This window comes from Parasteatoda tepidariorum, chromosome 10 (assembly GCF_043381705.1).
Source record: "Parasteatoda tepidariorum isolate YZ-2023 chromosome 10, CAS_Ptep_4.0, whole genome shotgun sequence".
NCBI lineage: Eukaryota > Metazoa > Arthropoda > Arachnida > Araneae > Theridiidae > Parasteatoda > Parasteatoda tepidariorum.
Genome location: NC_092213.1, coordinates 68446424 through 68471949, shown reverse-complemented (window position 1 = coordinate 68471949; position 25526 = coordinate 68446424). Strand labels below are relative to the sequence as shown.

Here is a 25526-nt window from a genome sequence, read left to right as displayed (position 1 = left end):
GAAATCTCAAATTTATACTTAACCAAAAAAAATTTAAAAAAAAAAATATATATATATATTTCGAAAACTTGATAAATCACGACATAGGATGGCGAGGAAGTCTTAAGCAACAAGACAGGTTTGATTGCACAGAAAACAGAAAGTAGTTGAAAGAATTAGAAACACACTAATTAGAAGTTTCAATCTAACAGTTTTGCTTTTAATTACAACTGCCTTTCTCTGCAACTTTATTGATCGAATATCTACAACTTTTATGTTTTTTTGTTTGAATATCGATTTGCGATCTCCAATGTGTACACTTTATTATTTTCATTTTTGATAAGGATTCTAAAAATGCATATTAAGAGTGGTCTTTACGAAACACCCTATATTCTTGAAATTTTGTTTTAAATTCTATGATTAAGATAACTGTAGCCCATGGAGATCGAGATTCAGACAGAAAGTAAAGGTTTATTAACAAAAAGCAGACAATTGCATACAAATTTAAGAAGAACGGCATCTGGACATATTAAGAAGAAAAAGACTTCATAACAATCTCTCCCTGAGAGAAGGATTTTACTTTTAATGCAAATAACAATATACATAAAAAATATTAATTCTCTTAATATAAATTTCAAATTAAACTTAATTTTTCCAAAGAGAAAATTAACTTCTCAAAAGGTACAGCTTTAGTTAAAAAATCAGAAATATTACCTTTATTCTTATAAACAGTTTTTAAAATTTTATCTTCAATCCTATCTCTCATAAAACAAAATTTAAGATTTACATGCCTGGTTCTGTTAGAAGATTTACCATTGTTCAACCAGTCAATAGCAGCTTGGCTATCAGAAAATATAGTAACAGGAGCATTAATAAATTGTTTTCATTTTGGATTCTGGTGCTATTTCACATATGGTAAAAGATTTAAACTTTTTTGAAAACATAAATCATGTTAATGGAATAATACAATTAGCAGTTAAGAAAACAAATTTAATTTCTAAAGGTATTGTAAAAGCTATCACAACAGTAGATAATTACAGAAAAAATCTAACAATATATGATGTTATATATGTACCAAATTTACGAAACAATTTAATTTCAGTATCTAAATTAGTTGATAAAGGTTATAAAATTTAATCTAATGGTGATGATATTTTGATTTTACGTAATTGCAATCGCATTGTTTTAAAAGCTATAAAAGTAAACAATCGTTTTGAAATTTTAATGGAATCATGTAATAACACTTCACCTAATTCGTTTGATTATAATGATGTATATAATTCTGAGTTTGAATGTAATGTAAGTAATTTCGATACTTATAATGTTTGGCATAAAAGACTTTGTCATTTAAATCCACAATACATGATTAAAATGCAAAGTATCCTTGGCATAAATTTTAAAGATTTTGAAAATTATCATTGTGAATGTTGTGACATAAGTAAAGTAATTCATAAAAGTCATCCAACAATCAATATTGCACAAAGTAATTCTATAGAGTTAACTCATGCGGACCTAGCAGGCGCAATAAATTGTGATTCCTTAGGGAATTCAAGATATTTTTTAGTTCTGGTGGATGATTTTTCTGGGATGTACTTTTCTTATTTTTTAAAGCATAAAAATGAAGTATTTTAAATGTGTTTATGGTCCCTCTAATCGATAGCTCAAAATGTCTATTTTTCTCGTAAATAACAACACTGGTTTGCAATGGACTGTAGATCACTTTATTTTAAATAGCTCACGGACTACGTCCGCCATTTATGAAGTTCTCAAGGTATATAAAAAAGTCTCTCACACAGGGGTGGCGCGGCAGTCGCACATGCGCGAACAAAATGTTTTGTCAAATCAAAAGATTCAGTATAGATAACGGTTTAGAATTTGCTAATAACGAGATTGATAGTTTTCTAGAAAAATATGGGATCATACATGAAAAAACAGTACCGTATGAATGGACTTCGTCGAATGGACTTGCTGAGCAAGCAATAAGAGTATTATTAGAAAGGGCGAGGACATTATTATATGAAAGTGAGTGTCACAGTGATGTGTGACGTTTTTTTTTTTCTAATTGTTTAATTTAATCCCTTTTTAGTTTAATGTCAGTTGTTTGATGTCACTGTGTACCGTGGTTAAGTTGGTGCACCTTGATTGTGACACCAGCTCAGGAGAAATTTAATGGTAAGTACATAAGAAAAGTATTACGAGATAAGATGCAACCTGAAGTAAGGTAAATTAACTGAACAGGGTGGCTAAGTAAAATGTTATTACATCATAAGTAAAAAAAGGAAGGGTATGTCACTTTTGCTCAAACTANTTAGAATCAACCATTGAAAAGAATGAAGATAAAGCTGCTCCGCTCAAAGAAGAAATCACTAAATCTGAAGCAGTAATGAACAAAATTAATGTTTTGTTGGATCAAAGAAAGAAGAATTATATTCTTTCAGAAGTAATTTTACAGATGTAATACGTCGTCTTGAACAGGAGTTGGAACAGTTGCAAAAAGCAGATACTTCAAATGCAAAGAATTCCAGGACATCTTACAGGAATAACATGATTGGGGTTCTCAACAGTGGAATCGGCTCATCAGGGAGAACTTTTGTTGCAGAAGAAGATAATTCTCAGCTCAGAACTGAGATAGAAGAATTAACTGACAAACTAAGTAAAGCTCAAGTTTAACGAATCATTAAGAGGAAGTAAATTTCTAACAAACAAAACTGAAAGTAGCATATGGAACATTGAGGATTTGACCCAGTTTAATATATCTCAATCGCAAATTGAAACTGAAACCGATAACTCCCTTCCATAGCCCAAACCAGATCCCTACAAAACTCTAGAGCACTTGCTTCATCATAGGAACTTAGAATCAACCATTGAAAAGAATGAAGATGAAGCTGCTCCACTCAAAGAACAACTAAATCTGACGCAGTAATGAACAAAATTAATGTTTTGCTGGATCGAAGAAAGAAGAATTATATTCTTTCAGAAGTAATCTTACAGATGTAGTACGTCGTCGTGAACAGGAGTTGGAACAGTTAAAAAAAGCAGATACTTCTAATACAAAGAATTCCAGGACATCTTATAGGAATAACATGATTGGGGTTCTCAACAGCGGAATTGGCTCATCAGGGAGAACTTTTGTTTCAGAACAAGATAATTCTCAGCTCAGAACTTAGACAGAAAAATTAACTGACAAACTAAGTAAGGTTCACGAAAAAACACTCAATGCCAAATTATTAGAAGACAGAAAAAAACAAAAGGAAAAACTCATGAAAGAAATTGAAAGACTAGAACAGTCTTGTAAGAATGCGGAAAAATTAAGGAAGCTAAATTGCGTAAAATATAAAGAGAAGATAATTGCTTTAGAACAAGAATTCTGTGCCCAACCTGACCCTTACACCAGAGAAGCTAAATGGTTGAGATGTTTAATTCGTTGTAGTAAATGTAAACTAATACAATATCAACCGAAACCACGCTCTGCTACCAACAAGTCCTGGAGATCGAGATTCAGGCAGAAGGTAAAGGTTTATTAACAAAAAGCAGACAAACACATGCAAATTTAAAAAGAACGCCATCTGGCGGTATTAAGAAGAAAAAGACTTTATAGCAATCCTTCCCTGGGACTGACAACAATAACTAATATGAAAATCATACAATAAGTATTTTAAGATTGAACTAAGATACAATATTTGATTAATAAACACTGCTCAAAAAATTGGAATTTTTATAAGCACCTATGCTAAAAGAACGAATAGTTCAGTTACCCTAAGAATTGCGCAAGTGGAATTGGATCTTTTCCAACATAGCCCTTCATTTCAGTGTTGAATGAAGACAAATTGTAATGTGCTACGCCTTCTAAAACTATCCTATCAGAAACGATAGCAGTAAGCAACTCGTCTAGTTATAACATACTTGTCTACACAGACAGCTGCTATTATTATCATTTTTTTTTTAGTTTCTTATCGCAAGGCCGTCAACTTTATAAGAGCCAGACAGTCTTATTTACTTGGTGAAAGATATTGTTTTTGATGTATTTTTTTATGCTGAATCGAATAACAGAGAATCAAAGTCTATGTGGTTAAAGTTCTATAATTTTTTATGCATCTAAGATACAATTTTGTGCTTAATTATTATTTACCCCCAAAAAAGGATTTGGTATACTTTGTGTTATGCGGGCTAAAGATAAAAAGAACATTACTTTATTCACGTTCTTTATAGCTTTAGTTATTTACACGTGTAGCATTTCTATACAGACAAGTAAGACATTGTTTCTTGCATATTTTTTATGATAAATTCAATGAAGTAAAAATTTAAATCAATCATTCGAACTAATAGTTTCCAAGCTGTAAGGTTATATGCGTGGACGGATTTAAATCAAAAACTATAATTTTCATATATTAAACTCGCCTTTCCTTTAAACTCTTAGCTATATAAAACTAATTTAGATTTTATTGAATTTGGCATCTAAAAGTACATAACAAATATTACCTTATATGTCTAAGTGACAATTCAAGACATGTAAAAATTTCTCAGTCAGAACAAGGAGTAAAAATTGTATACTATAATTGTTTGAAGCATTAACAGCTTCTAGACTTATCTATTTAAAATTGTTTTTATTCAATTTAGCGTAATAAATACACTGGAAACAATACTTCATTTGATGGATAGAATTATTTTAGCTTCTTCCCTCGAATAAAAACCATTTTGAGTTCAGTACCTCAAGTTTGAGTCGTGGTAGCTCAGTGCTCGCCTCCCATTGAGATACCCGGGGTTCGAATCCCACCGATGGCTGGTCGATACGAATTCTTCACCCGGCTCTTTAGTAGTATACAGATTATGGGTTAAAGTAATCTTTGCCATCAGACAAACCATGAGAAGTTTTCGTAGTTTTTCTTCTCCTTGTAACGTAAAATGTGGGCTAGTTTCATCAAAAAGTCCTCTACGAAGGAAAGTTTCTCCCAATACTTGATCTAAGAGTTCCCTTGTCTTCTGGATTGGGTAGTGGGAATTGAATAATAGTATGAATTGAAAAATAGAATTTTTTCTGAAATTCGCATCCGGTAAGATGTTCTAAATCTGCTATTGGTTTTCAATCATTGTTTTGGTTGCAGGCTTGTGTTATTTTTCGTAGCTATTCAATGAAATCAACTCTAGTGTGTTGTGTTTTGACGGTCAAATGAAAGGGGGGGGGGATTTTGCATCGTTAACTAAATCAAATGAAACCAAACACCAGCCAGTGGGATTAATATTTAAGATGGTTATATCTACAAAATATACAAGGTTTGACTAATACCAGTTACAAATTAGATATTACATAAAGTTAGTCACGTCTCATCAGTGAAGCCTGTAACAGTTATTATAAACAAAGGCTAACTTAAGCAATAACAAAAAGCAGCACAAAGAGATACATTGCAAAAGCAGACGACATTTTTAGAGATCTTCGTTAATTGCTTTAAAAAGATGAGTGAATGAATTTATTGCAGACATACGGTTACAGGAAGTTCTTTTCGAATTCAAGAGGTAGATAATATGTCAGATTCGTCATTACCGAGACAACCCTTTTGGAAAGAAACTTGAGAATCGGCATTCCACAAAAGAATTATTTGCCTGTAAATGCTTGTGTGAAATAACATCGTTTGATATGCCGAAATCTAAATCTTAATATCACTCTTTATTTTATTATTCTGGTGCCATATTTACTGATCCACATAGATTACGAAAGATATATTTACAAGTTTACGAAATGAACTTTGATAATATTCCTACCGCTTTTTGTTTATTTTGATAATATTCCTACCGCTTTTTATTTATTTTTAAATACGGGGTCACTAGACACAATATCTGTTTCTGCCAATTCCAAAATTAAGTGAAATTCTGTGGTGCGCAAGAGTAATAAAATAACAAGCATTTGAATTTAGTTTTATAAATAAAAACATCGCGTTGCTAAGACAACTCGATAATAATTACTATCTTGACGTTCCAGATATTGGGATGTAAAAGTATTAATGGATATATATATTTCATATTAACTTGTAAATAACTGTGTATATTAAATGTTGTGATGTCTCCAATTTACTTCGTTTTTATTTATCCAAAATCGCATGTGGAAGGAAGACTGAAAAACTTCCCTTACAACTGGTGATCGCAGGACGTGATTACTTTAACATTGCGAAGATTTTATTTGGATAAAAAAAAAGGTTTGTGCATCACCATTATTTTCTGATTTATCTTTATATTAAACATAGAGGAAAGCACAAACGATAATTTAAATTCAACAACTCAAGATAATATGAATTTAGAAGTAAACAAAGTGGCAGTTAAGCCACCAATTTTTTGGCGACATAAACCTAAATTATGGTTCTTACAACTTGAAGCACAGTTTGCAAACGGCAATATTACTCGTGATTTAGCTAAGTATAACATTATCGTTGCCTCATTGGACGAAAATGTCTTAGATTTTGTAGTGGATATTTTGTCAAACCCGCCAATGAATGGAAAATACGACGCTTTAAAAAATGCATCATTAAATAGATTAACAGATACTGAAGAAGCTAGGTTAAAAAAGGTGTTGACTGAAGTTAATCTTGGATATAAGCGTCCATCTGACATGTTGCGGCAAATGAAAGGTTTGGCTAAAAATTCCATTTCTGAGGAGTTGCTAAAATCACTTTGGCTACAGAGGTTACCACAACAGATTAAAGCTATATTATCTATCAGCTCAGATTCTTTGGATAAAATTGCAGGGATGGCAAACAAAATTATTGCTATATTTAGCTCAACAGAGTTATGTACAGTGAACAAAATATTCAAAAAAACTTTTGAACATAATAACATTAATGACGAAAAAACTAATTCCGTGGAGATTAATATTGCAGAATTAACTAAGAAATTTGATACATTCATCACAAGGGGTAGATCTTAAAATAAATCTGTAAGAGCTCGAGATCATAGCCGTTCGAGGTCCCAATCTTCTCACTACAAGTTATGTTGGTACCATTACAAATTTAGAAACAAGGCACGTCGCTGTGTTAAGCCTTGCAAATTTGAGAAACCAACAGATACTTCGGGAAACTAATGGGCCGATTGATTGAAGAGGCCATCGACTATGGCCAACTAAGCTGACGCCTCTTTCTTTTTGACAAGTCAAGCAAAAGGCACTATCTTATTGATACCGGTGCTGACGTGTCTGTAATTCCACCGCCAAAACCAAATAAACTGCTCCCATCTGATTTTAAACTTTATACTGCAAATTCAAGTTCTATCAAAACTTACGGCAAGAAACTTATCAGTTTAGATTTAGGCTTGAGAAGACGTTTCAAATGGAATTTAATCATAGCAAGACGTCTCAAAACCAATAATTGGCGCAGATTTTCTTAAGGCACCACATGGACTTTTGGTCGACATTAAACAAAAACGTTTAATTGGTCCTTTAACATCATTAACAGTCTCAACTAAAATAATTAAAGGACCATCTTCATTTTTAACATCCCTCGATAGTCATCATCTAGATCCGGATATTCATTCTCTACTGCAAGAATTCAAAAACTTATCTTCAGAAAAAATAGAACTGAATAAAGTTAACGTCAACCATAATGTCACTCATGCAATTGTTACAAAAGGTCCACCCATAGAGAGCGTATGGGACTAGACTACGTGGACTAGAGTGCGTAGATTGGCTCCAAAGAAATTAAAAATCGCCAAAGCAGAATTTGACTACATGCTTGAGCGTGGCATATACCGACCATCAAGTAGTCCTTGGTCTAGTCCATTACATCTGGTTCAGAAAAAAACTGGAGACTGTGCGGAGACTATCGTGATTTAAATGCAGCTACATTACCGGATAGATATCCAATACCACACCTGCATGATTTTACGCACCAATTAGAAGGTTGTACGGTATATTCCACATTAGATCTTCATCGATGGTATCATCAAATTCCCATGGAACCAGCAAATATAGAAAAAACAGCTATTAGTTCACCATTCGGACTGTTAGAATTTCCATTGATGACTTTTGGACTTCGCAAAGCAGCGCAGACATTCCAGAGATTTATGCATGCCGTTCTACGTGGCCTAGAATTCTGTTCCGTCTATCTGGATGACATACTAAATGCATCGCGCTCTAAAGAGAAACATTTACAACATGTCAGAACAGTTTTTGAGAGATTGCATTAATTTGGATTAACATTAAATCTCAGTAAATGCAGCTTCGCTAAGCTTGTGGTGAATTTTGTTGGCCACACTGTTTCTCTAAAAGGAATTTGCCCGACAGAAGAAAAAGTGAAGGTCATTGAAGATTTCAACAAACCAAAAACAGTCAAACAACTCAGATGATTTTTGGGAATTATAAATTTCTGAAGATTCATTCCTCAAGTAGCTCAACACCAAGCATGCTTATATGATTATTTAAAAAACAGCACAAAGAATGAGTATCGAATGGTTAGACGAAGCTTCAAATGCTTTTACGACATCCAAAGAATTGTTAAAATCTGCAGCAATTTTGTCTCATCCAGTGTCATCTGCTAAACTTGCCCTTATGGTAGAAGCCTCCAATGTAGCGATAGGTGGAGTGGTTCAACAACTCGTCAATAATGATTGTTAGCTGCATATACCAGCAGCGAACCAGGAACTGTTAGCTGCATATTCGTCTATTAAGCATTTCCGATATTTGTTGGAGGGTCGAGAATTTACGTTATTCACTGATCACAAGCCGCAGGTATACGCTTTCCGACAAAACTTGGAGAAAGCATCACCCCGACAACAAAGACATTTGGAGTACACTAGCCAATTCACATTAGAAATTCAACACATTTCTGGAAAAGATAACATGGTTCCTGACGCTCTATCAAGATTGGAAGAAATAAGAATTAATTTCCGAAATTGACTTTGAATCCCTAGCCGAAGCTCAAGAAATGGATGATGAGTTAAAAGATTTAATGACATCTCAAAACTCTTTTTTTAAATTTGAGCTGGTTCCTATTTTTGGCTCTAATCACTCATTATATTGCGATACTACCACAAAAATTAAAAGACCATTTATTGCAATTAACTTTAGAAAACTAGTATTCAAAAGTGTTCACAATCTCTCACATCCTTGAATTAAAGCAACTGTTCGATTAGTTACATCAAAATTTATTTGGCCATCAATAAAAAAAGACATTTGCGATTGCACCAAAAGTTGTTTAAAATGCCAGAAATCCAAAATTTCTAAACATAATAATACTTCATTACAAGAATATCCTATAGTTGATCAACGGTTTCAAGAAATTAATCTAGACCTGATTGGACCTTTGCCATCATCAGAAGGATTTCGTTATTTCCTTGCGATTGCCTTGATCGCTACACGCGATGGGCAGAAGCCATTCCTTTACCTGATATTCGAGCAGAAACAGTTTCTGATGCTTTATTGAAAAATTGGATCGCTCGCTATGGTGTTCTAATCGTAATTACAACTGATCAGGGTGAGCAATTTGATTCTCAATTGTTCCAAGAACTTTCAAAATTACTTGGCTTTAAAAGAAATAGAACTACTGCATATCACCTACAAGCTAATGGCTGTGTTGAACGTTGATATCGTACTTTGAAAGCAAGCATAATGTGCCATGAAAATCCAAGCTGGACAAAATTACTTCCTATATTCTACTTGGTTTCCGCACAACCTTGCGAAATGACTGTCAAGCCACCCCACCAGAACTCTTGTATGGTGAAAATATAAAATTACCGTATGATTTTTTTGAAAATTCAAACATTGAAGCGCAATCAGAATTCATTCAGAATTTAAAAAGGACCATGGAAAAATTAAAACTCATCCCATTTCATCATTACTCAAGCAAAAGCTATTGGCAAATAACTCACCATGAAATATTGATTTTAGGTCAATTTTTTAGAAGTTGTTCCAGAGAATATTGGACATAGTTTAAATTTGTCTCCTCACTCGAGGTGAAGTTAAGCAACGCCTCCACACAGTTTCTTATGGGTAGTCCGATCAGGCCACATTAAAATTAAACCTTTTAACGAAAGAGTCATTTAATACAAAATCTAGTAAAAATAAGAAAGTGGTAGCAAATATGTGTCTAACAATTTATTTAATTTGTTTTATTTATTTATCAACCACTACAAATTCAATTCTAAAATATATATGAAATTCATTTCTTTTAAATTAGAAATACTGTTCATGCGCACAACTGGTTCACTTTTTAAATACTGTGCGCAGACTACTGCTAAAAACCCGTTCTGGTGTAGGAGGTGATGGGTTTAGCAGCTATCTAAAATTTATAAAGGTAGAGGAACTTTATTTTATCTATCTTGACCCTTTGCTGTCGTATTACCTTTATACATGGGTGTCATGCTGGTCGGAATACATTATATGCAAGATTATGAAGGAAAATTAAAATTTATAAATTTTTTTTTTAACTTTAGATATATGTAAGTCAATACTTTGTTTAAATTTTATGAAAAAATTATATTTTATAGTTCCCCATCGTATAGTACTTTTTAAAGCAGTCTACAATATGAAGCCTTAGTTTTCGAGAACATGTGTAGCAAAAAAAACTTTTTTTGGTGTTTTCCGCCTTTTATTAGACATACGACCGCAAAAGGTTAATCGTAAAAGGTGTCCCGGTACCACTTTTACGCATTTTTTTCTGGCGCCCTAATTACAAAAAAAAAAAATCTAACAGTTACCAAAGAAATTTGTTAGATACTCGAAATTATATTTCTTTTAAAATATGGACTCTAAAAAATGTAGTTTGATTTTTTTTTCCATTTATAATCAAAAATTTAACAATAATTGATTTTGTAAGTTAAAGAAATTTCAATGACGAATAACTATTTCTTTTAGATCTAAATAACAACAAATAATTACTATTATTGTTTGGAAGGGAAGAGTGTTTGGAAGATTTTACCTTTTAACACAGAAAAAGGCACCGATGTTTAATGCTGTATTACATAACCATAGATTATTAGAATGCTAAATATGTTTTTATCTATATTGACCAAAATTAATACAAAATAACGAAAAAATTATTTTAAATAAAAATTCTGCGTCAAAGAATTAATATGAGAAACATTTTTTACGAAGTATTTCTTTTAAAGATATAAAAACCGAGTCTAACTGACGAATAGTTTAGAAGCTGTAAGTTATTTAGTAGGTATAATGTATAAATAGTACATATATGACTTGTTCTTATTTTTGCTCCTGATATTCTAATCTAGTCGCGCGAAGTATTGCTTCCTATTTATCGCTGAATCGAATAAAACCAAAATCAAGTCGATAGAAAAGTTACATAAATTATTATGCATGAAAAGTACAGTTTCGTACTAACACCTATTCGATAAGATTTATGCAAAATAATAACTATTAATCGCATAAACCATAACTATTAATCCAGTTTGCTTGATGCTCATTTCACTTTTTGAGTATTTCGCCATTTTTTCAAAATTAAGGAAGTAACTGAAATAAAAATTCGGACAACCAATTATAAAACTTCTTTAAAAATAACCCCTACGTAAGAAATTACTTTTTATGATTTTTTATAGTATTTAATTTATTAATAGTAAAAAAATTATTATAAGGTGTACAAATGTTTAGAATAATGTAATGTACACAACAATGTGTGGTTAAAACAAATTTATGTAGTTTGAGAGGGCTTAAAAAAATCTTACTTAGAGTTTGCTTGTTGTAACAACTATTAATTCAAATATTATCTTGCTCGGCAGAGGAACTTACTATCTCAGTTGAAATAAACTAAATATTATACTATAAAATATTTTATGCTTAAAGTGGTAGTTAAAAAAACAATAAACTCAAAAATTAAGAAAAAATTAGCTGACATCGATTATTCTATGATGTATTTATTAGCGCAACTAATTTTGAAGTCTAAACAAATAATATATTGTTCCTTATGTGTTTTATTTTACTTTGTATGATATAAGACTAAATTTGAGACAAAACGAACAATAATCTCAAAGTTATATTGATTTTATGCACAAAAAATTTAATATTTAGTCTTACAGAGTTCTAACGGTCCTTGTAGTGGTTGTAAATTTAGGACATTGCTAAAAGATATTTCTTATCTTAATATACCACTTTATCTAAGTGGTTTAGAAGCTGGAATTTTCATGCATATATACTGCCGTTGGAAAAAAATTTTAGTGATGGTTCCACAGAAATTAAAATATCGACATTTATTTTATTTTCTTTACCGCTTTTTTGAATTTTCAAGACCAGCGGGAACCCTGTCTTATCTACTTACGTAATTAAATTTGTATTATAAACAGATATAGCACATTCTTTCCAATTTTTATTTTTTATTTTTTACATTGAATCGAATACGATTAAACTTCAGACCGTACGAACAATAATTTCAAACTTATTAGTTTTTCATGCACAAAAAAGTATAGTTCTTGTATCTATTTTCGTAACTAGACTTGATGTATATTTTTGAATATATACGTTGAATAGAATAAATTTTAGGTTTTAAATAATATAAACAGAAACTCTGTGATTAAAGATACGTTTAAGAACTATCTTGATTTCATTATTTATAAGGAAATGTTTGTTAACTTTCACTTTCTTTGGCAATCTATCTTCAGCATCAATTCTAAATGACACAATTATAAGTAGTTACGTTAATACCATAGAATGATTTTACTGCAACGATTTTAACTTTTTTTTTCAGCGAGAACTATAAAACTTTAATTTGATAGAATTTTTTTATTATTTTTATGTTCCTTACCTCTTCGCCCTCTTAGAATGGCAATATCAAAAACAAAAACAAAACCCTCCTACATGGTGTTAAAAAAAGTAAATTTTTTATTCGAGTTCATAAAATTCAAGTGAGAAGCAGAAATGTAAGATATTATCCATTGTAAAAAATACATCACACTATTTGTACTGAACCCATAAGGTACTATTTACTATCAAAATAGCTATTCAGTTGATCCTATTTTACAGTGAGGGTGGGTCACAAAAATTCAGTTTGTATGCTCATGAATTGTATTCCCATGAGAGTATAAAGTTAACTTCCTCGGTAAAATTTTGTTTCAATTTGTATTTTAAAATCAAGATATTTTAAAAGATCTGGTCGGAGTGTTCAAAAATTGTATTATTTACATGTATGGGCTATAATTTCTGTAGAACTTAACAGTATTTGTATCTTTTTAGATAACAACAGTTTTAATCAAATTTGTTAAAAACAGGTATTACCTTCCGTTTTCATTATAGCACACAGTGGACGAATTGTAGAATTATTTACGTGAAACAAATTTAAAGTGTAAACAGATACAAAATATATTTTTTAATTTTTTTTACTACTTTTGTTAATGTGTTTTTTAAGCTCCCTTGCATTTACTTCTGTACTGATACTACCATTTTGACTATTATTCGTATTTTTTTGATTAAAAAAAAACAATTTAAAATTATCTGCCACGATTCATAGATTACAACTATGTCATGCTATTGATTATTTTTTATTAAAACTTTTAAGAAAACTTACGTGAAAAATGCACAAAATGCAACTTATTTCACATTTTAAATTTCTTTTAGCACTGCTAATTTGTAAAAAAAAAATTTTTTTTTAAATTCTACTCGATACAAAAACTTTATTCGTGTAGTTTTAAAAAATCAAAATGGAATCAATTTGGAGGATTTATTTACCAACTTTTGTGAACAACAATTTATGGATTATTTAGAAATCAAGTTATAAGCATTGTATTAAACAGGTGCTAATTTTTGTATTTGTAACATGATTAAGATAGGTACATTAAGAAAAAAATGCAGTAAAGTTATCATTATTGTTGCAAGAATTCATTAAAAATTCCAAAAGCCATTAAAATATCTTTTAAGAGAAAAAGAATTCTTCATTGCATATTATTTATTTGAAGTAAATAATTTCAACTTTCAGAGGAAAAAAAAACTGTTCTAGACTAGTAAGCAACAATTATTGCGTTGAAAACATTGAGGAAGTTGAGCGGCAGCAAACAGGAGACTTATCGCCCTAATAAATGAATAAATAATACTAAAAAATAATTACTAATCAACTTACCAAATCTCCAGAGGCAATAGCTTGAAATAATTTTTCCATCTGAGACAACTTTTGATATTTTTTCTCGAATTAGAATATTCATCTTCAGCATCAGACTCAAGAATCGATTCCAGTTCTTGTAGAGTGCAAGGCTTTACTAAAATCCACAACTCAGAAAGCGAAATTAAAACTTCTTTATCACTGATCAGTTCTAGTATTTTCTGGATGAATGTCATTGGCAAATCTTCGGGCTCCAAAAAATTTACAACGAGTTCTACAACTGGACTTCCATGAGAAAGGAAATCTCTCAGATTTATTCCATTGAACATATTAATAGTTTTTTCCCACAATTCTTGTAGTTCCTTATCTTTCAAGATGTTCAAACAATCAAACAATAACATTTCTAAAGAAACTCTGGTTTCTCTTTCGTTCAAAAACCTTTCGCACATCAAAATTTTTACATGCTGCTTTATGGCATCGTTGTCACTTTTTAGCCATAAATATCTAACATTTTCTTGGCTGTTAATTAAAATTCTTTCAAATTTTTTAACTCTATCTATCAAAAAATAAATTTTTTGATTCATGATGTAGTATACTTTGCGTTTTATTTCAAGTTGCAAATCCATTTTAAGAAAAATTGTACGATATTTTTCCTCTTTAAATAATTCCATTAGTTTCTTAGTTACATTCAATTCCAAATTATCTTTGATATCTTTTATTTTCAAAACTGGTTCAAATTCCAGGCATGTTGAAGCTGATTTGAATCCAGATTGTAAAATATGTTCAAAAACTTTTTTCCTCGTTTTATGAGGCAAAATTACATTTTTTAAAAGATCTTCAAGTTCTTCTTCTGTCATGTGCGAATCTTCAATTGTGCTTAAAGCTTTTAAAATATTTCTAGCTTCTTTAAATTTTCTATTAGATTCAAACAGCAAATCTGAAATATGTTGTATCAGCTGAATTGATTCTGTAGTAGAAAAAATATTAAAGTTTTTTAGTCTTTTAGTTAGATTCTTTAGAGTGATGATAGAATGATTATATCGATTTAATTTATCGAGTTCATCAAATATTGTACGATATATTTGCTTAAAGTCATTTAATATATCCAAGATTTTATTTTTTACTTCAGATATAGGTTTTGTTCCATGAATATCAATCACAGTATCCAGTTTTTTGCAACAATTTATCAAATGTGGATATACTTCACTGTTTTTGTTACATTCAGAAATATATTCAGTAATATATATTAATGACCTAAAGTAAGTATCTAATTTATTCAACGTCAGAAAATCTTCACTCTTTAATTTTAAAGATTCAGACATTTTCTTCAATTCGTTTGGAGACAAACGTTCGTAGATAAACTGAAGCAGATTATTTGATACAATTGCGAAGTCCTTTTTATTTTCAATAAAATACTTTTCTCGATGTAATAATGTATGTTCTTGAAATCGACGAAAGTGCTGAAAAATCTCAATGTACCCCTTTCTAGATTTTTCTTTACTTCTTTTAATAAGAAGTTCGTCAAGTCTTAAAAAATAATTTTCAGTTGTAGGTTTCAATATGAGAAACAAATCTCTTATTTCTCCGAAAAGGTCTGCTAAACGTGTTCTTCTTTGTTTCTCTAAATTTATTCTACCTTGAGCAGCATTTTCTCTATAGTGCGAAAAACAATGATTGCGTAATTCACAAAGAGATTTTTCCAAACCTTCTGGCAAGCAAGATTGAAGAAAATGTTTAAAAATGCAGCCACTTGCGTTAGAAGCGCACATAATTTCTCCTAATACCTGAATAATTCTTTCAAGACATAAAACATTGATTTCTGAGTTGTTCTTTGTAGCGATTATGAAATAATTTTGCAATTTTCTTGCAAAAAATTCATTCTTTATTTCTGGTAAATTAGTGATAGTTTCTCTTATAAGGTCAACTCCTTTCACTGATGTCTCTGTGAATTGATTATTTGTAAAGTTTTTTTTTAGTTCGGCAGACAAAATCATTGCATTCGCTTTAAATTCAGTTCGATAAGTAAAAGGTGTGAATCGGTAAATAATTTCAGGGTTTTTACACAGTTCTTTGAAAGAACGCGGGACAAAATCAAATTGCTCTTTTGAACCATACCTATTCGATAGAATGAATANGATAGTTTCTCTTAAAAGGTCCACTCCTTTCACGAATTTATTTGTGAATTGACTAAGTGTAAAGGTTTTTTTTAGTTCGGCTGACAAAATCATTGCATTCTCTTTAAATTCGGTTCGATAAGTAAAAGGCATGAATCGGTAAATACTTTCAGGGTTTTTACACAGTTCTTCAAAAGAACGTGGGACAAAATAGAATTGCTCTTTTGAAACATACCTCTTAGATAGAGTGTATAGAAATAGTGATTGGATAGCATTGACATGTTTATGTTTATTTTTTTCATCCACCAAATGATACAGTGAAACTAAATTGTCGAAAAACATGAAACAAGTTGACTCATCTATATTATCATAGTAGGCGCTAAATTTGACGTAATTCAGAAATTCATTTTCCAGCGATCCCTTATCAAAATAAAAATACTCACAGTAGTTATCGATTATGGAAATTATTATCTTACGTTGCTGTAAATTTTTATCAGATGTCTCTTTTCTGATGTGTAAGATTTCTTGAACAATCTTTAACTGATAGTCATTAAAACGAAGATATGATTTACACAGGTATCTAGCCTGTTCTCTTTCATCACCAAGCGGGGAAAATCCCATCTTTAAGTCATTTTTCAAAGTATCTCGTACCTCTTTCACAGCCGCTAAAATGTCTTCGTTCGGATTTCTAAAACAATTTTCCGGTGTCGCAATGCTGTTAGTTGCATAATTATATAGCCGACGTAATGCAAAAATGTCATGCATACTTATGCAGTAATAAAAACTGGACAACCCTCGGCTATCCGTTTTTTTGGGATCTACATTGAAACCATATTCAGATAATTTTTGTGCCACGTGCAATGATTTGTATAAGTCATGTATTGCATCTTTGCATGTTTTAAGAACACCACTCAAAAAGTTATCATCGTATTTTTCATCTGAAATAACATTCTCTAATTGCGAAAGAACATCATTTGACATTTTTGTTTCCTTAGCTACGAATCTGAGGGTAGAGATTCTTAATTTTGAAGCAAAGCTTGAAGACAAACCAAAGCCGTATGTCAACATTGACGGGTCAGGTCTTTTAAATAAAATCAATTGTCTGAAAGAACCACTTTCATTCACCAGCTCATCTTCTGGGTGATAAAAACTGTACATCATCTTTTCATCAGATTCAATTTCATACATATGAATGCAACAACTCAGGGTATTTGAGACTGCTTGCAGTTCAAATGTGTCATCATTATTTCCTAAACGTTTATATAATATTTCACTAAAGTAATCGAAAAGTGCCTCAATTAAGCTGTCTTTATAAAAAGAGAAACGACTGTTTCGGAAAGGATTAAATTTAAAAAGCTTTTTACTTACGTTTTCAAGCTTTTGTTCCAGTCCATCAGGGTATTGGTATTGTTCATTATTTTTTTTCAACACTAATAAAAGTTGTTGATATCTTTCTTGTCTGTCTAGTGATGAAGAGGGAGAAAAAATATAACTCATTAATATAGCCCAAACTGAACTATTTTCCGGCGGAGTCTGTATTTCCCACATTTTTACATCTTTGAAATGTTCATCATCCGCCATTTGTATCGAAATAGTGTGCGGCACAGGTTGAAGAATCACCATTTTCTAAAAATTCAAACAAAAGCTTGATCTATACATATAGAAAATTTTTAAATAGTTTATGGTTAACGAATATCGTTATCCGGACTCGGTGAAAGCCAAAGAGTGAATGCCAAGCAGCTGAAAAAACATGAGCACACCTTGATAAATAACGATAACGCTTTTATTTTCCGATTATCGCTATTAAGATACCCGAAATGGTTGCTTAAAAAATAAGAAAAAACTTGTCTCTGATAACTATCGTTCTGAAAGGCGTTCTTAAATTTCCAGAAAAAAAAAATAATAACTTCATTTGTTTTCTTTGAATTTTTTCCTTATTAGTAATAGTTTTCATACCGTAAATTATTTTTACTGTAAGCACGTCGAACATAACGGACTTATTTTCTGTAGGAGAAGAATTTCAGAAGAGCTTGTTTAGATACTGACATCACCAAAGACGTGACGTCATGACACACGCGTAACATGTAAGAGAGGAGAAAATGATGAAATTTTCTACTGCGACGAGTTCTTCTGTCTGTTAAGTGTAATATTTATCTTGTTACATTTCTTCATTGTTGATAAACTCAAATAGAGAACCTTTTTCTCCAGTATAGAAAGTTCGAGAAAGGGATTTGAATCGTAGGTGAGTATAATGCGTATATAGTATATATTTAAATATATCTAAATATATTAAAAAAAAAACAGATAAGAAGTTGCAGGTTTAATTGAGGTTAATATTATTGTTCGAAAACCACTGAGTTTTCTTTACTTTTTTTTTTTGAAATGTATAAAATGTTCTTTTAAGATAAACTTTATAACAAAAATGCACATTTTATCTAAAAAATTAACTGAGTCTATATTAACTCGATTTCTTTAGGTTACACTCAGTATTTTATTTCATAATCTTTCGTGCAAAACCATTGAAAAGTTGCCTTTATTTTAAACTATTTAAAATTACTATTTTTTTTTCCATCTTAAGATTTGTCACGTCTTCTAAAGAGTTTACCGCATTCAAGCAATTTATCCGGTACTGATTCATTTTGGTGGACCGTAAAAAAAACCTACTACCCTAGTACCCAGTACCGACCTGCCAGTGTAGGGATCAGGGAACTGGCATCATAAAGGTTCAGGATTCAAATCCCGGGCAGGGCATGGCTGTTCTTTCGTTCTATGTACTTTTTGTCCTTACTATGGGAGCAACGTTGGCCTACCTAATATGGTACCCCTGAGTCAGTGGCCAACAAATCTGACCTTTAAATGCCTGTATGACGAAAGGCCATTCTCCAGATAGACATTGGGAGAAAAAAAAGTACCTAAAGTACCTGTCAAAACTGTTGGTGTATAATTGCCTTCATTTTTCGGTGTTAAAGGTAAATATTTTTTTTTAATTACTGAACTGTATCGTGCTAAATATTATATAAAATTGACAACAAAAAAAACACACGATTACAGCAAATTTATTACTAAAAATATGCTAGTTTCTTGAACGAAATATTCTTGTAAAGAAGTCATAAACTAACTGATTATAAAGTGCATGAAAATGTATGTTTTCTGTAACTGAATAAATAAAAAGTGTGAAAATGCAAATAAAAATTCATCATGCACTTTAAAATTTTTTAGTTTACCTCAACACCAAAAAAAGTGACAACTATTTACCAAAAATTTTTATATTGGTATATTAGTATACTTGGTACCTATTAGAAATAATACCAGTTACCATAATACCAGTAATAATAACCAAAATCAATTAAGCCTTATTGGGCGTAAATAATGTATGGTGATTCTTTAAAATGAATCGGTACCTTTTCTCTATTAATTTTGTTTTCCAGTACAGTGATTCCCAATTTTCCCGGGGTACGGAACTCTCATTTAAAAGTTCAAAAATTAACCAAAGGAACACTATCAACTATTTTAAAAATATATAATAGATCATTTTTTTCTTCATCTTTTTATCAATAATAGTATCTAGTTCAGCTTCTGATTTGTTTTCGGTGTTATGCGTATACTAAAAAATTAATAAAATCGCTGAATTATTGTTTTCATTTAAATGAAAGCGAAAAAGATATGTTATAAACAGTGAGAAGGACATTTAGAGAAACATATTTCTTTGTTGATGAATTTGGTTATTTTCCCTGAATTTGGTTATTTTCTTTCGATAAGAAAATTTTTATGAGAAATACTAGAGTAAGTTTTTTTTTCCTTGTTAATACTACCACCAATGTTTTGTTTTAATAATTTCAAAAAAATAATCTAAATATTAAATAAATAGTGATCGGATAAAATATCATCAAAAAATCGCATAAAAAAGTCGATATAAATCAAAACAGATGTTCGATATAAATCAAAAATCGTTTAAAACAAGTCCTAACTCTCGGAACCACAGGGATCTTTTCACGGAACTCTAGGGTTCCGTGGTGCACCTTTTGGTAACCAAAAGATGTTCCATTACATAAATTTTTTTATTTTCATTACCGTTGATTTTAAAATAATATAGACCATTAGAAATATGTTTTTAAAGCACGATCACAAACAAAATAAATGCGTGATCACAGATAACTGCAGAAATACTCATCCAATCCATGTTCATCAACGAGTTTGTAAAAAAATAATTAAACATTAAAAAACATGCTATAAAGTATTAAATAGAATCGTTTTAGTTTTATTTATAACAATGGCTTTTGCTAAAAAAATCATTTTTAAGCATTATATTATAATAGGAAAAAATATAATACTCAAAAATGTGAATAGGAACTTCTCCTTAACTCCGCTGCAAGTTAAGAGAAGACCATTGCGGTATAGGATTTAAGTAATCATCCGTGAATGCACGTACTACCTTTTTCAATTTGTACAAATTTGCTTTTAAAACAATATAAAAGCTTTTAAAAGTTGAACACGTCAGACGGAAATTTAATTTGTGCTATCTTTTCTTCTTCTCATTGGCACGACAGCCCAGGATGGACCTCGGCCTTCTCAACAAGCCTATGCCAAGACATTCTTCTCTTAGCCAAGGATCTCCAGTTTATTATCTTTAAAACTTGTAGGTCCTTTTCAAGGCAGTCTAAAAATCTTAGGTTTGGCCGTCCTCTTTTTCTTGTACCTGTTGGCCTGGCACTGAAAGCTTTTTTGGTTGTCCTTGCTTTCCTCCTGCCCATTTAATACTTTGAATTTTGATAAATTTATTCACATCAGGTTCTTTATATGCTTTCTAAGGTTCCGTAATTGATCTTCTAAACCAGGTACCGTTTTTACTTATTCCTCCAAAAATGCTTCGCAGTATTTTTCTCTCAAATCTAGCTATCATATTTGTGCTATCTTTTACGATATAAATTATAGAATTGTTAAAAAAAAAGAGTTATAGTTTTACAGTAATCCTATACTTGGCGACATATTTCGGTAGATAAGGAGATCATACGTTCTTGAAAACGAAACAAGGATATGACGTTGCAAGGGCATTGAATTTGATTGGACCAGTAACATGGCGCATTTTATGCTGACATGCCCTTGAAAAATCAACCTCGAGATAAAGAACTTATACTTTTGTTTCGCTGTTAGAAGAAAAACTTCTGCAAGAAACAATTTTTCTCAATTTCTTTAAATGCGAACAGATTATGATTTTTAGATATTTTTTATTATTTCTTATTACTTGTTAATAGACTATTCAATAAGTTTTTGTTCAAAAGTTGCAATATCGATATACGTTCGCGCTGAGAGCTTGGCATATCCATTTGGCGTGCACTTAAATGCAAATAGGCTCTCTCCATTGGGACAATGGTTTTTAACATGGAGACTAGAGTATCGTATGGAGACTTAATGTAAAATTTCCCTCATAATAGATAATGTTTGCATAACTGTCGCCAGTTGGCAGTCCAAACAGTAAGACAACTATTTTTTCATTCGCTAGCAGTGCACTAGCAGGATTTTCGGATTAAAAACTAATATTAAACTTCAGTATTATATATAATATTTGTTCGTCTGTTTTTTGATAATTATAACGAATAATTAGGGGGAAGTTTTGCTTTTGTCCCGGTTGCAAGACGGGCTATCAATCTGAGGTAAAAAAAAAAAAGAAAAGACAAGCAGCTTCCTAGTATTAGCTTGTTTAAAGTTCCTAATGTAAGTTTTTAATTATGATTTCGTTTGTTTAACATTTATGCAATTAAACTTTTACTTGTTTTATGCTTTCAACAACATGGTAAAGATATTCTCTTTCAGAACGGTTTTTTAAACATCAATGTAAATAAATTTTGTTTTAAATCTTCAAGTTTGACCCACAAGTGTATTCTTAACTTCTTGTCTATTTAGTTTGCTTATCAAATGTTTTAATAAACTTATTACTTAATCGTTAAAGTGATTGGTGTTTTTTAATAATTGTTTATTTTGATTGATAGGTCTGATCATCTAAACAATTATAGTTTATAAAAATAATTAATTTGGAAGAATTAATTTATGGCTTATTTAATTCTAAATGCTTGCAGTTTTACATTAGAACATCTAGTAAACAGATTGAAATTTATGAAACACATTGTTAAAAATAGAATAATTTTACGCATTAATTAGAATTTCAGGAAACATTAATTTCTGTTGTTATAGAAGAGATTATTAAGATTTTTAATAATTAAAGAGACAGTTATTGTTCTGTATACTTTAATGAAATTTCTGTGTGTAACAATATTTACTTCACATTATCATTCTTTTATAATAGAAATGTTAAGTAATAAAGTTATTCAGTTTATTATTAATGTTATTATTTACTCATGTAAGAAATAATTTTACTTGTTTGAATGAAAATTTTTTGCCAGTATTTAAAAATTAAATAATTTTTTAATCACAAATTAATGTTAATTTCTTTTATTATATCTATCAATAGAGATTTTAGAAGTACGTATTTTCTGATATGAGTTTAGATATAAATACCTCACTTTATTTGTATTATTTTTTGTAAGGATATTAATCTTCTTGAAAAGTGGCGCAATTCCTCTTGCAGATAGGATGCTTAAGTCCACTGATCATGTTTGTGCTTTCATGAATATGATATTGAGACCTATTATCAAGTTACATTACCTGGCGGGTTAAGTTTCATGTCAGTTTATTTTTGGGCTATGTAATGATATGTCAATCGTTAAGATGTAATATGAATGTTTCACATCAAAATGTGATTCTCTAGGTTTGGAAGCAAGAAAGAGAACGGCCTAGATTGAAACCTTCTGCCACCCTTTCTAAATTCCCAAATGTTCTTAAATATCTCTCATCTAATGTGAGAAAAAGGAGACCTCCTACTTCAAGAAATAAAGTTATAACTGGCATATATTTTCATTTTCTTAGTTAAGAAAAAAATTCTTTTAAAACTTACAGCTTCTGGTCCATACAGATGAAAAAATAATTGTCATATGCTCTATTGACCTGCAGCCTTTTTTGCTTCGGTAATTTTTCTTTGGCATTTGCCTGGATCTTTTATATATCATATTTTTCTACCTTTCATGAATTTCGTGCTTGAAGTTCTTATTAATTTCAATTTATATCTAGTAGTCACTAAAGAAGAAGAAATTGTAATATGGTATATGATAGCTACTGGTCTCTACAGCTAAAGAAGAAATTTTAATATTGTCCTGTAGTCTTTTTGCTTCTTTTTCTTTCTTTCTTCTTTTTTTTCTTTTGACATTTGCCTAGATTTTTTATATTTCATGTTTTTTGCCTTTCGTAATTTCCATGTTTGAAGTATTTACTGATTTAAATTTATAGCAAGTGGTCTCTAAAGATGTTCACGAAATTCTATCATGGTTTATCAATTGTTTTTCTGACATTTGCCTGGAATTTTTATAGGTTTATTTATTTTGCCTTTCATAAATTTCATGATTGAAGTATAAATTAATTTTAATTTATAGTTAGTGGTCTCTAGAGATGTAGAAGAAATTGTGATAGCATCTATTGACCTGCAGTTTTCTTTGCTTCTTTAAATTTTTTTCAGGCATTTGCCTGGAAGAATTTTATTATTTTTCTTCTTGCCATTCATAAATTTCATATTTAAAGTACTAGTTGATTTTAATTTTATATCTAGTGGTCTTTGAAGGTGATGAAGAAATGTCTATATTATTTGTTGGTTATTTTTCTGACATTTGCCTGGAATTTTTATTTTTAATATTTTTTGCTTTTTCTGAAATTATAATATTTAGTATTATATTATTTTTATGTTATAAGTATTTACTGATTTTAATTTACAGCTGGTATTCTCTACAAGTAAAGAAGAAATTGTATCATCTGTTGGGTCAATCAATCATCGATAATAAAAAGGGGGTCTTTTTTCTATTAAAAGGATAAAACGAAAAAAATATAAAATTTACAAAATGAAATATACAAAAAAAAGTATTGAGAATGCTAGCTTAAACGGTTCTAGAGTTATAAAAGAGACACACAAGACCTTAATTTTATTATTTCATTTTATGTAATTAAAAGAAATATGTTACAGGAAGTTAATACAAATTATACCGATTCATAAAGATTCCATTTATTTAACATGATCCAAAGGAAGAAATCCACTATAAACCAAAGTGTAACTTATTCAAATAAGTTATATTAAACCAAGTTATAGTTTAAATAATTGCGTTCTATGTAGCAGCAAATGTAACCATGACTGCAACCGTAACTAAAACTGAGTCGCCATGTTACGATTTCCATAACAGTAGAAGATAATGTCTTGAAGAGAGTGCTAAGAAATTAATCTTCTTTTGGTAGACGAAACAGTCGGTTCACATCGTAAGGAGGTTCAATCACTAACGACGTTTTTAATCCCGTCTCCATCCATGAAATAACAGTTCAAAACAGTCAAGATATAAGAATTTTTAGAATTATTTCACTGGTCTACGTAAGAGAGAAAATTAAACATATTGATCAGAATCATCTACGGGCGTAGTCACTTGGGAGGAGCATTGAAGTACATTGGTAGAAAGAAGTCTAAAAAAATAAAGGATAAAAATATTTACACAGGATCGAAATTCTAATGTAAATTTTTAACCATAAGAATTTGAACTGGTATTTTTTTTTTCATTATTATTATTATCATAATTTGTAGCACACGTTTTTTAGTAAATTAAGATTTTAAGATCATTTTCAAAAATAAATAAATAAGTAATGTCTTAGAATTTTTAATTCTTTTTTTTTAAGTATATAACATTATATTTTAAAGAATCAACAATTCATTAAGACACACAAATAAAGTGTTTCGCAAATTCCATCCTTAATATGTATTTTTAGAATCGAAAATGAATACAAAATAATATTCGCAATGGAAATCTCAAATTTATACTTAACCAAAAATAAATTTAAAAAAAAAAAAAAAACTTTCGAAAACTGACTAATTACGACATAGGATGGCGAGGAAGTCTTAAGCAGCAAGACAGGTTTGATTGCACAGGAAACAGAAAGTAGTGGAAAGAATTAGAAACACACTAATTAGAAGTTTCGATCTAACAGTTTTGCTGTTAATTACATCTACCTTTCTCTGCAACTTTATTAATCGAATATCTACAACGTTTATGTTTTTTTGTTTGAATATCGATTTGCGATCTCCAAGGTGTATACTTAATTATTTTCATTTTTGATAACGATTCTAAAAATACATATTAAGAGTGGTCTTTACGAAACACCCTATATTGTTGAAATTTCGTTTTAAATTCTATGATTAAGATAACTGTAGTTCATGGAGATCGAGATTTAGACAGAAAGTAAAGGTTTATTAACAAAAAGCAGACAAATACATACAAATTTAAAAAGAACGCCATCTGGCGGTATTAAGAAGATTGGTTGGTTGGTTGGGTTTTATTGG

The 25526-nt window shown here is 30.4% G+C and overlaps 2 protein-coding genes and 2 long non-coding RNA genes across 4 annotated transcripts in view; 2 read left to right on the top strand and 2 right to left on the bottom strand.

Moving 5' to 3' along the window:
* Window positions 1–16117, bottom strand: part of LOC139426668 (uncharacterized) — a 22329-nt gene extending 6212 nt beyond the window's left edge. Inside the window, exon 1 of the mRNA XM_071186304.1 lies at window positions 14016–16117. Within this exon, the coding sequence (XP_071042405.1) occupies window positions 14016–15988 (1973 nt within the window). The 5' untranslated portion in view covers window positions 15989–16117. The remainder of the gene's footprint in view (window positions 1–14015) is intronic.
* The window catches only part of LOC139426670 (uncharacterized), a 57397-nt gene that overhangs the window by 9804 nt on the left and 22067 nt on the right, over window positions 1–25526 (top strand). The gene's annotated exons all lie outside the window — the stretch shown is intronic.
* Window positions 17701–22921, top strand: LOC139426669 (uncharacterized). The gene is made up of 2 exons (XR_011637900.1): window positions 17701–18350; window positions 22872–22921. It is a non-coding gene; the product is annotated as an uncharacterized lncRNA (long non-coding RNA).
* LOC139426703 (uncharacterized) overlaps window positions 24121–25526 on the bottom strand; it is a 19843-nt gene continuing 18437 nt past the window's right edge. The window contains exon 7 of the mRNA XM_071186459.1: window positions 24121–24655. The gene's annotated coding sequence lies outside the window, so the exon portion shown is untranslated. The remainder of the gene's footprint in view (window positions 24656–25526) is intronic.